At 36.9% G+C, this 12,205-nt stretch overlaps 2 protein-coding genes across 2 annotated transcripts; both read right to left on the bottom strand.

Moving 5' to 3' along the window:
* Positions 1–4,187: 4,187 nt before the first annotated feature.
* LOC113325202 (3-hydroxy-3-methylglutaryl-coenzyme A reductase-like) lies at positions 4,188–4,853 on the bottom strand. The gene has a single exon (XM_026573415.1). The coding sequence runs from the start codon at positions 4,851–4,853 to the stop codon at positions 4,188–4,190; it is 666 nt and encodes a 221-aa protein (XP_026429200.1).
* Positions 4,854–7,079: 2,226 nt separating this feature from the next.
* LOC113321189 (myosin-15-like) lies at positions 7,080–11,995 on the bottom strand. Its single transcript, XM_026569069.1, has 19 exons — positions 11,913–11,995; positions 11,775–11,825; positions 11,625–11,687; positions 11,476–11,547; positions 10,431–11,357; positions 10,139–10,250; positions 9,991–10,044; positions 9,801–9,899; positions 9,489–9,659; positions 9,226–9,384; positions 8,971–9,144; positions 8,747–8,887; positions 8,562–8,632; positions 8,364–8,463; positions 8,220–8,276; positions 8,079–8,135; positions 7,893–7,973; positions 7,729–7,814; positions 7,080–7,575 (listed from the first exon to the last, which is right to left on the bottom strand). The coding sequence occupies exons 7-19, from the start codon at positions 10,030–10,032 to the stop codon at positions 7,452–7,454; spliced, it is 1,362 nt and encodes a 453-aa protein (XP_026424854.1). The 5' UTR covers positions 10,033–10,044; positions 10,139–10,250; positions 10,431–11,357; positions 11,476–11,547; positions 11,625–11,687; positions 11,775–11,825; positions 11,913–11,995; the 3' UTR covers positions 7,080–7,451.
* Between the last annotated feature and the right edge of the window lie 210 nt (positions 11,996–12,205).

Consider the following 12,205-nt stretch of genomic DNA (forward strand, 5'->3'; position numbering starts at 1 on the left):
TTTAACGAACAAATAAGAATATGAAATTGGTTAAATTTAATTGGGTATGTGTGTTTTATGTTTTTATAGAGATTAATATGTATGTGAAAAAAACCATATTTGATGATTATGTAAATTTGGTTGAATTTTTTTTTAAAATAGTTAGAGCTTAAAAAAATTTGAGATTAATATTTGTGGGTATGTGTGTTTTATGTTTTTATAGAGATTAATATGTATGTGAAAAAATTGGGTATGTGTGTTTTATGTTTTTATAGAGATTAATATTTATTAGAGCTTCCACAGTGGTTGTAAAAATTTATTTGTGGGTATTGTAAAAATTTGATTTGTGGGTATTGTAAATTTTTGTTTGATTTATAATCTATTCACTAAAATTTATTAGAACTTCCACAGTGGCATTGTAAAAATTTGATTTATTATTTTTGGGTATTGTAAAAATCCGTGGTTATGTAGATTATGTGGGAAATAGTTCTCACCCTTCAACTGTTTCAATCAACCTATTTCAATTGAGAGCTTCCTTTTATTGTTTTTCTTCATGTTGTCTGTTGGTAATTAATTTTAGTGAATATGGTTATCAATAATTGTAGTTATGTAAATTATTGGATTAATTTTAAATTATTGTAGTTATGTAAATTATTGGATTAATTATTGGTTTTCTGCATGTTGTATGTGAAAATGGTTACCAATAATTGAATTTGTATTGTTTTTTATTGAATTTTGAAGTGATTAATTTTAGTTATGTAAATTGTAGTTATGTAAATTTTGGGAGTTACATATGTAGAAGAGCTAATTGCGTGAGTATGGAATTGATTTTTTAGTGATTTTTATGGAATCTTGAAGTGATTTTTATGAAATTGTCGTTTGTCATTTCCTTTCTATTATCTCTTTGTATGTAAACATCCTCAAGTTTTAATTAAGGTCGTATGTTTCAAAAAAGTAGAAATTTAATTCAAATCAACGGAAGTAAATTTAAAATCCAAAAATTACATAATAATAATGCTAATTGTTCAGATACTAAGAAATTTAAAACATAATAATACTAATAATACTACTAATCACTAAATAGGAGAAATAATTAAGGTTTGAACTATTCCGCCTTTGTGTTAAGATTGGTTTCTTTTATTCCGAACTATGTCCGCCCTGCGAAGTCGGAAGTACTCTTGTTGTACAGGTTCCATTTTTTCAAGATCCATCATAATGATGCGAAATTCTTCGTCTTCAGCTTGCTTGGCTATTTTTGCAGCATGTTCAGCTTGTTTTGCTGCAAACTCTGCTGCTCTTTGTTCCATCTTGAATCTTGATTGTGCTTGGTAATGAGTATTGAAATTTTGTTGTTCTTTAATAATTATTCCCATCAATTCCTCTTGGTGACTGGATTTCTCTCTCCCTGTTTTCTTCAATCTTTTTGCTGCTTTTTTCCCCATCTTACGAAGATATGTGTTCTCTATGTCTCCCCCATCTGTATCGTTACCGGTCTCTCCTTGAGTTGTTGTTTGCGGTCCTTCATCATCTTCCTCGTTATTCTCATAAGTGTCCAAATCATGCGTCGTATCGAATACAAAAGTCGATCGTCGATTATATTTTATATTTTCTAACACAACTTGGTAGCACTTTTCGTGCTTAAATTTTTTCCCATCGTTGCATTCCTTGAACCTCTTGTTAACTTCTTCAAGCTGTTAATGTTTTTAAAAACACTTAAGTACATGGGCTCTTATTAAATATTAGAAAACAATGGTTGGAAAAATCAAGAATGCTTACCTTCTTTTCAGGACCCCATCCAGTATGATATTCACCTTCAACTTCTGCCTCTTTTGCCGAAAATAACGCCACATCTTTACTTATTCCCTGATATCGTTTTTGCCAAGAACTCCAAGACCGCTCTGGATTATTAGGTAAATGAAGTTCAATATCATCCTTGATACGAGTCCACAACGTCACCTCTGATTGATCAGCTCCAACACTAGAATCTTGAGATATAGATAAATGAATTTTACACATTGTTACATCTTCGATTGTCGTAAAATTTGGACCTCGTGCTACTCTTGGTGCCATTGTAAGCGAATCCGTGAAAATTTTCCAACTGATTTGAAAGCAGAAACAATATTTCTTCTTATTGGTGTGGATAGTTTGAAGTATTGGTCGTGGGAAAATGTCACAGGATCTCATGTGTATATATAGGTGTTTCTTCCGAAAAAACCGAAATGTCTTCCAAACTTTCCAACGTTCCAAATTATCCAACGTTCCATTTTCTTCAACGTTCCATTTTCTTGAACGTTCCATTTTCTTCAACGGTCGAATTACCAACGGTATAAAAAAATTTCAAAATCAATTTTGTCTAAGTATTTTTTTTTTTTTAAATTCAAGCTTGGGGCGTTAACTATATAAACGCCTGCCGTGGGGCGTTAACTATATCAACGCCGGGATGAGGCGTTAATTATATCACCGCCTGGCATGGGGCGTTAATTATATCACCGCCTGTCTGGGGCGTTAACTATATAAACGCCTGGCGTGAGGCGTTAACTATATCAACGCCTGAATGGGGCGTACACTTTATCAACGCCTGGCGTGGGGCGTACACTTTATCAACGCCTGGCGTGGGGCGTTAAGAATATCAACGCCGGGCTGGGGCGTTTGTATAATCTTCGTCTGAATGGGGCGTTCATTTTATTAACGCCTGACGTGGGGCGTAAACTTTATCAACGTCCCAACGGGCGAACATTTTATCAACTCCTGAACCGGGCGTAACTTATATACACGCCTCTTTATGGGGCGGTGACTTTACTTACGTTTGACAACAGGCGTAGATTATATATACGCCCGATGCCAAACGGTGATTATACCTCCGCTCCACTATATATAGTTTTGGTCTTGGTCCCAGACCAAATATGGTCTGTAATTTGGTTTTGGTCCAGATTTTAGTCTTTACTCCGTCCCGTTGCGTCTCGTCCCTGGATCATAATTATATGTTTACTCGTCCATTGCAGTTGCTCTAGTGTCATTACAAAACACCTCCCAAACCCTCACATCAGACCAAATTTACAACAGAAAGTATTTGTACCTTCCCAATTTTACCCCTGATTGAGGATAAGGTGGCCTATAAAAGGACTTTTTGACAGTCTACTTTCTTCATCCCCCTCTCTCTGTTCCAATTGGTCTGTTTTTCCTCTGTCTACTGTCTTAGGTTAATCAAAACCTAAAAAAGAAAACTCGATTAGCTCACCTTCACCAAGAAATTACTCTCATCCGATCTGCATCAAAAACCCATACCAGAGATATCAATCTCATTTCAAAAGAAAAAGGAAGAAATAATGAGGATCAATCGTCTGGTATTTTCAATCTTTTTAAGATCCTTCTTCCTCCTCTCTGTTTCTACCCTTCTGTTTTTATCAGATATTCCAACATTCTTGCGTTGAATGGATGAGTATTTCATGGTATTCGACTCGATTTTGTTTGAGTATATGGATTTTATTGTGTCGGTTTGTTTGGAACAGGCGAATTTGTGTTACTGGCTTTTAGGTTATATCAGGGGGACTTTGTTCGTTCTTAGAAAGTTCTGTTGATTCCACCATGGAAACTCAACTTTTCTTTTTCTTTAAATTTTTTGATTTTTTAGTGTTTTTATTAATCAAGATCAGTGTACATTCTTTGTACATACAACAAGAAATTTGCAGAGTAACTTTTGAGGAAAATCATTGTTTTCCTGTAATGAGTACTAAGAGCAACCACAGTCATGAGACGGACCAAATACCAAAAGCCAGACTAAAAGCCAAAAAAATTTGGTATTCTGGGTGTTCAAGCGCAATGGGGGACGACCAAAATTTGGTGAAGCGTAACTTATACGAACGCTTGGTACAGACGGAACTTATACTCACGTTTCTTGACCGAGCGTTCTTTAAAATATGCGTCTGAATGAAACGGAGTTATTACGTGCGCCTGATTGAGGCGTAGGTATAGTTCACGCCTAACATGGGACGGCGATGGGAAGTGCGTCTACCGGGACGGAGAAGTTATGTGCGTCTGATACATACGGAGATAGAAAGTGCGTATGACTCGGGCAGACATAGAAGGTGCGTCTGGGTAGGGAGGATATGGAAGGTGCGTCTGTGTTGGGCGGACATAGAAAGTGCGTCTAGTTCAGGCGTAGATGGATTGTGCGTCTAGTTCAGGCGTAGATGCAATGGCAGAACCAGTCAAGTTTGTAACAGAACACTAGTAGCACCCCCAGAAACGTAAATCGCTTTACACCCACGGTTTGTACTAGCAATCAAACAACCTTCAGTAGTAGCCATTGGTACTGAATATTCTCTCCCATCAAGTAACAACGGACCAGCAATACCAACAGGTATCTGAACATATCCAACTGGCATTTCACAACATTGCCCTAAAATTGATTCATAATCAAATCCTTCCAACGGTAATCCATCTAGAGATCTTCCTGTCATTCTTTGCAATGCTTCTCTTCGAATCGAAGCTGCTCTTTTACAATCCCCTAGCTTAGATTCCAACGAATACGATGGTAAACTCCCTGAAACCACGGATTTAATGACTTTTTCGTCTTTTTCGGATGAAGGTGTAATCAATGGTGGTAAAGAAGGAGCAGTGGTACAATCATCAAGAGAAGCAGGACACGGCCCTGGACGTTTCCTATCATCTTCTTCAATAAGGAATTGATGATGTTCATTTTCGTTCTCGTCTTCTCGAGTAGAGACAGATTGAACGAAATCAATACCAAAAAACCCTAAAAGATAGATAAAAGAAGCGATGAGAGAAACAATTGCAGCAATTTCAGATAAAGTAACGACATGAAGAGGTGTTAACAAACGCTCACAATACGTGCGCCCATTCCAGACGCTCATAATACATGCGCATCACACAGACGCTCATAATACATGCGCATCACACAGACGCTCATAATACATGCGCCCAAACCAGGCGTTTTTAATAACTGCGCCCCATTGGGACGTACATTCTAATTACACCTGCTATGGGGCGTATCTTTTATCTCCGTATGGCCCGGCGGTGTTTATAAATACGCCTAATTCAAACGCTCTGTATACATCCGTCCCAATATCATACGTTCTTTATACATACGCCTGGTGTGGAGCGCCCACTATACTTCCGTCTCGATTCATACGCTCGTAATAACCCCGTCCCACTATTGATCATTTTAGTCTGGGTTGGCGACCACATTTGGTCACAAACCCTAATTCTCTGGACTAAATATGGCTTTACTCCTCACCACTACGGCACTTTCTGGGACCAAATTTGGGTTTAGTACCCAAATTTAGTCGTGACTGTGGTTGCTCTAAGGATACATCTCAAAGATCTTCAATTGGAGTAAATTGGGATTTAGGAAAAATGGGTATCGGAGAGGATGAAGAAGTAGAAGAAGATGATGGGAGTAGTGAAGTTCAGAGTATTAGACGATTTGATGTATTGGGTTCTTTGGGAAGCGCTTTAACAATCAAGTAAGTTTCTCATATTTTCTTGATTCTTGATTTTGGAATCCACTTTGTGTATTTAGGGTTTTTAGTGATCCAGATAATAAATGTATGCAAATTGGTGAATCTTTGAAGAACTGGGTTTCTGGAATTCGGAGAAGTTCGAGTAAAAAATTGAATCTTTTTTTGTTAAATTTAGGGTTTTACGTTACTAAATCCCGATTGCTGATTCAAAATAGTTAATCTGGATTTTATTGAATTAGGGTATCAAAGTGATTATCAAGATTGTTTTAAGGTCCTGCAATATGCCATGGGTGGCATTTGCTCCTGCTGGAAATTGCATAAATCAATATCACAGTCTCTGAAAGCCTGTCTTGTGTGCTTGTAACGCTTAAGTTGTCTGGCTGCAGTTGTAGCAGGTTTCCCTACAACCACACCCTGTTAAGAATCTAAGAACACACAATCAAACTTGATAAATCTAAGACATCTTTATTAATCTCGCTCACAAATTATACATGACAGATGAAGAACAATCAAAGAATAATGATAATATTCAACGGACTTTCTCTCAGACTTTCTCCCTCATACAATGTTTCTCACTACTCTCAAAAGATCTCCCCTCCACTCGAGATACCTGATCCTTTATATAAAGAATTATAAAGTAAATGAAAGCTAACATCTTGTTTGTTTGCAGCTGACTCGGCGTCTGGATCTGAGTCAACCTCTGACTCGGGCCGAGTCAGCAGTCAGACCGTTTGTTTTGTATTTTGAGTCAGATCTGACTCGACCTATGACTCAGACATAACCCTGACTCGGACCCATTTGAGTCAGGTAACAAAATACCTCTGACTCACGGGATCAAACCACTGACTCACGTTTTTTTAGTCAGATGAATCAGATCTGACTCAAAACAAAGAGATTGAGTCAGATCCAGATGAGTCAGGTAATTTCACTCAGATCCAGACGACTCAAAATGAGTCAGGAGTAAACAAACATAGTGTAAGTTTCCCATTTCTTTCGGATCTATCTTGCGATCTTCTGGCAAACCCTTCTTTATCTCGCTAAGTCTTCACATCTTTCTTATGTTTGAACTGACGTCACTCATTATGTCACTCTTCTATTCTTCAGCGACAAACTCGCTATCACTTACTAGTATAAAATCGCTAAATTATTGTAGCTGCGATAATCTGTTCCTACAACAATATAGGGATTTCTAACTTTAACAGCGGTGGATCGAGATCGTACAGTGAGAATTTAGCTTCCCATCTGCGAGTCAAGTCATCATCTTGTCCTAGTCGAAATGCTTCTACATTTACTCTCGGGCGCTTATCACCCTCGTTGCCAGACTTACATGGTGTTGCTGCTTCTGAAGAAAGCAGTAGTTGGCTTAGGCTTGACAGCTCTTCTACAAGTTTCCAGTCTGCTACTGCTGATACTGATAGTAATAATAACTAAAGGCCTGACAACTCTTTTACAGATTTACAGTCTCCAGTTGCTGCTGATGGTAGTGATCCTGACAGAAGGCTTAAGATAGAAACAGAACAATACTTACATTTGCTTCATTCTTTTATTTTCTAGCTCCAATGAACTGATACTTTCATTTTTCGAGTTCAAATGATTAATGCACAAAGATATGTGAGGATTCCTTTATTGAATGAATTTTTGTTACAGAATGAATACAGGCTAGTTTTATGAGTTCTGGACTTCAATGGATGTCACAGATCTTCTATACAGTATTTTACAACAGCTTGTATGTGTTTGAAGGTGATACATGTACAGAAATGTAAAAGACTAGTTAAAAAACTGGTCCAAGACTGCCCTGCCTGTAACACTTGCCGCCCTGAAACACCTGTGTTGATCTGTACTGGCTAAAAAATTAGGTATCTCTGTCTAAGATTATGTGCACCTACATAACTTCTGATGGGGGAGGCTTAGAATTAGTCCCTGTCACGCATCTCCAGTCCGTTTTACAAAATTTAACTGGGGACTGGAGCTTTACAGGGGAGCTTATATCTACTCTTGATTAGGGACTAGGAATTGTGCACAAGCATATTCATGTGCAAATGGTGGGAACTCTACATCTGATGGCTCTACCTCTGCAAGGGCCTCTAATATGTCTTCAGTGGAAAACGGAATGCTGCCACAAAATCATATAACAGTTGAAACACAAGATAATTCCCAACTTATGCTAATGCTTTCCTATCTAGTTGAGTCAAGGTCGATTAGACTTATGCATTGAGATAAAGACTGGTGCAGCATACAAAAAGGAACATGTAATTGAGAAAATTACCTTAGATCATCATCTAACAAGAATGAATTAGAGTTGTGATTCTTCGAAGCAGCCTTATTTAGAGTCTCTCTCATTTGTTCCACAACCTGCACATTTTTTGAACATTAGATTGATTAGAAATTATATGGTAACTGAAATTAAACTTCAAGCAGAACTAAACTTGCCTCTGTTGACACACTCTGTGTGCTATACTTGTCATCACAATACATGGTACTTATCCGGTAAATTTGTCTTACAGTCAATGCCTGTCCAAAGTTTAAGAAACAAATCGATTGGTATTATTAACATATTCTTCTTCGTTTCCTAGGTTCAAGACAAGAATTTGGATTTGTGTTCTAAAGAGTTTATACCGGGCATAGACCCCGTGTGATCTCTTCTAGTGACTTTTTTCGCTTTTGATGTGTCACCTGAAAATTTCCATAATCAATGAGGAAAAATAAAACCACCAATGCTTAAATCAAGTAGAAAAAATGATGGCGATTGCTCGTTACCAGAAAACCAACTGCTTGTCTGATATAATTTAATTCTTGCCAAGAAGAACCTGCAAACTACAGCTAATGATAAATGAGATTCTTAAAAAAAATGATAGTGCAAGGAGACCACTTCATTTCCTTGAGCAACCAGAAATGAGTTACCTCCTCAGTGGCATTAGTAATCCATCGTTCAAGTTCTGAAAAACCAGATTTTACGTATTCACCATTTGAAAATGTGCAACATTCCCGACGCAGTAGAAGACTGAGGAAGAGAGAAAATGTATCTTGAATACAGATGCTCTAAGCCAATTGATATGAAAATATCAGGATATTGAAAGCAGCATAATTTTCCAACCATACCTGTTAAATAGAGATATATTGACGAAGGAGAAAACCTGAGTAATGAGTTTTCGGATAAAAAAAGACGGAACCTTCAGCACACAATTTAGCACCATTTTTAGGATACGAAACTAGCAAAAGAAATAGAAGAAAAGAAAAAAAAAATACGCAAACAGTGATACGTTAGAAAAAGACACAGCACGCACGTAATTTTCACGTAAATGACTCATGAGCGAATCCAAGAATTTGATTATCCTGTCCCAATGACTGCTTAGAGACTGTTGCTGAGGAATAGCTCCTTGAAACTTAGATGGCTTTACAGGGCGCCTGCTGACGTTCTTTGGTGCCTTTCAAGTGATACACAACAGTTCAGTATTGCATGAAATTTTCTGTCTGAAGGCAGAAAAGATGGAAACATCAGAATCACTACCTGAATGCGGAGACTAAGTAGTGGGGCAATTTCTTTCTTCAAGTTGTCTCGAATCAAGCCAAAAATCTTCTCAACATACGCAGTCAACTTCTGCTTAAATAATATAGCTGGATAGGTTGCTTCTACATGTGACATGCCATCATCGAATGTATTGCATTGCTTAGGTGATAAGCCCTGAGTAATATATCAAATTCACATAAGCTCATGTGGATATACAAGCAAGAATGCCAAGATGAACCTCTAGACAGATCTTACAGGAATTACTCTCATAGTGGCTCCAGGATGCCCAGAAGCATGCCGAGAAAAGGGCATCATTCTTAAAAGACCATTTGAGCGTAAATTCCTCTGCAGGAGGCACAGAAGTGTTGAAGCATTCGACAACCAATAGGGAAGCATATTGTTCACATTCCCCACCTGAAATATTTATAACAATCTGATTACTGACGGAGTGCAACTAAGGCTATCCATTTCTTATCCAGATATACAATTAACCAAATATATGAAGCGAGTACGATTACCTTAATGGCAACTTTAATTCCCTCAATTATGCGATCGAAAATAACAGTCCTCTCAGACTCAAAGGCATGCCAGTGGAGAAGGCATGTATATATAATACAAGCTGCCACTGGTTTACCATCTTGAAATCCTAAATCTTCTTTGATACACCTTAAAAGAAACTCATGACTCTCCTGCACGATAATCTCAAAATTCCGCTAGACGAATACTAAAATTTATAACATGGAAATGACAGAGATCATATCCAGTAGTACAAGATAAAGATAATGTCTCCAAAATCAGGAATGGAACTGGTATTTATCATGGAAACAAACCTGATGCCTGTCAGTTATAATTTTTGATCTAAACGACTCAGTTCCAATGTGTGCAAATGGTGAAAAAAGTTTTGTAGGCGAACGAGGCGAATGAGAGTCCTATATCAAAGAACGTGGAAAATGAGCAATTTATGGAGGTGAACAACTCAGTTACACTATGTGACGACTAAGAAGGAAGAAAATGTCTTACATATGAGTTCTTTCTCTCAGTATCAGGAAGCACAACAGTCATCCCAGATTACTTCTGAGTCATCAAAAAATGAATAAATTGGTTTCACTATTGTTGTTTAAATAAAATAGATAAAAAACCTAAGGAGTGGGTTGGTGAACTGTCTTACTTCACAAAATGTCTTTGCAAATGCCGGCCGATTGACCTTTGGAGATAAGCATAACGCCTTTTGCCTTAAAACATGATTCTATTTCTCTAGATTCGAAAGCTTCTCCTCCAAACTGTTTCAGAAAAACAATATATACCTGACAAATCAAGTTCTGTGATAACAAAGGAAAAGATTCTAATACACAAAATCCATTAGAAACCGCCAAAACTTGAAATGACTTCTCAATTGTAAAAACAATAAGAATTAACAAAAAAAAAAAGTAAAGAGAGCAGAAGTTTCGCTTGAACCATACCTTCGGAAATTCTGCTGAAGCTGCAAATTCTGTGCCTCCACTTCTCTTAACTTCTCCAGTGTACAATTACTCTCGCTTTGAGCCTTGATGAGATCAAGCTTTATAGCGGAGTTTTCTTCTGCTAGGGATTCTGATGAACTCTGCAAAGTTCAAATAATGTAAATCTGACAAAAATATGTTTGATTGTCGGAATCTAGGACAGTGGATACTGACTAAGGAAGAGCAATGCATCGAAGTCATCTCTTGATTTCTATTGCATTCTGCTAAACCAAAGAATGGATGTAATAGAACAGATATTTCATTTAAAAAATTGGCAAAAGAATCTCTAGGGGGAAAGTGGAATGATTTTTTGGCGAAGTTACTGTTCAACATGTAAGTCTAAAGCATGTAAGTCTATCTCGGTCTGGGCTCAACCTCTCGTGCGCCTTCGGCGCGTAGTGTTATAATTTTAGTCGTATTTTTAGCAAATCCGGATATATGCAGGCATTGAGAATGTTTTTATGGGGACAATCCTTTTTTTCACGAAATACTAAAATAACAAACTAATAAAATCATCCAATTTAAAGAAACCATACAATTTATAAAATTAAACGAAGTATTTAATTTTACAGTAAAACTTCAGAATACACTACATTTGTTGTTACCGGATCTAAACACACATTTGATTCATTGGTCAACAATAAAGTAATTCTCCTTGCAGCACTACACCTAGACAATGCGACATATAGCTGACCATGGCTAAATACCGGAGTACGTAAATCAATGCCCACATACTTCACTGATTGTCCTTGTGATTTATTAATAGTCGTTGCATATATGGGAAATTGACGTCTTTCCATTTGTAGGGTACATTTTCTTCACCACGTTTGAGAATGTAAAAGTGTTTATGAGGAGCATGTGTTTCCAATGAGGAGCACGTACAACAATCTGAGTATAAGCAATTCATTAGTTTTGTGCATTTCATAAATAATTGCATTGCCGCAGTCTTAGCAAATTCACTTCGATTGATAGAAAAAAAAATTAATGGGAATGATCTGAGTAGTACCTTATGTTTTTGTTTTCATTGAGGCCCATAATGCAAACTAAGATAAATTTTGTCTCCCATTTGCCGGTCTTTCTACAAAAATTTGTAACTTTGTGTACATAAAAAACAAAATTACTGGTAAGAATGTTTGAAAATGTGATATCGTTTACCTCGGGAGTAGCAACGTATTTTTCCTTCCCCAAATAAGTCACAATCAGCCGGTCCTCAAGCGGCTTTTATCATCAAATCATTGAAAATAGATCACATTTCATGGAAAATAAAATAAAATAAAACTGATAGAAAACATAAGATGAACAAACCTTCATATCATGAAAGTCAATCAGAACACCATTCCTTGCTAAATGTTTAATCTTGTAAAATCGAGAGTTTCCGTTAATATGACAATCAGAAAGCTAAAATGGTAGACATCTAAAAATATGGTTATTGAATTTTCTTACCGCGTAATCTAAGTCACGATCCATCTGTTACACCAATTAAAAAGTGTGAGACACTAAGAAGTAGGTATTAATCATTGTTGAACTAACTTTGTGCCAATGAATTAGCATACCTCGCCATATATAGATAAACATGGATAATTTGTGTCCAAGAACAAACCATTAGTTGTTGTTCGCTGCACCACACTTTTTTTGGCCTGAAAACTCTGCCACAGACTTTCAAATTTCAATAACCTAAACCAAAGTAAGATATGATCAGAATCAACAATACAATCTTTAAAAAGTACCTTTGATGT

This window comes from Papaver somniferum, chromosome 11, assembly GCF_003573695.1.
Source record: "Papaver somniferum cultivar HN1 chromosome 11, ASM357369v1, whole genome shotgun sequence".
NCBI classification, from domain to species: Eukaryota; Viridiplantae; Streptophyta; class Magnoliopsida; order Ranunculales; family Papaveraceae; genus Papaver; species Papaver somniferum.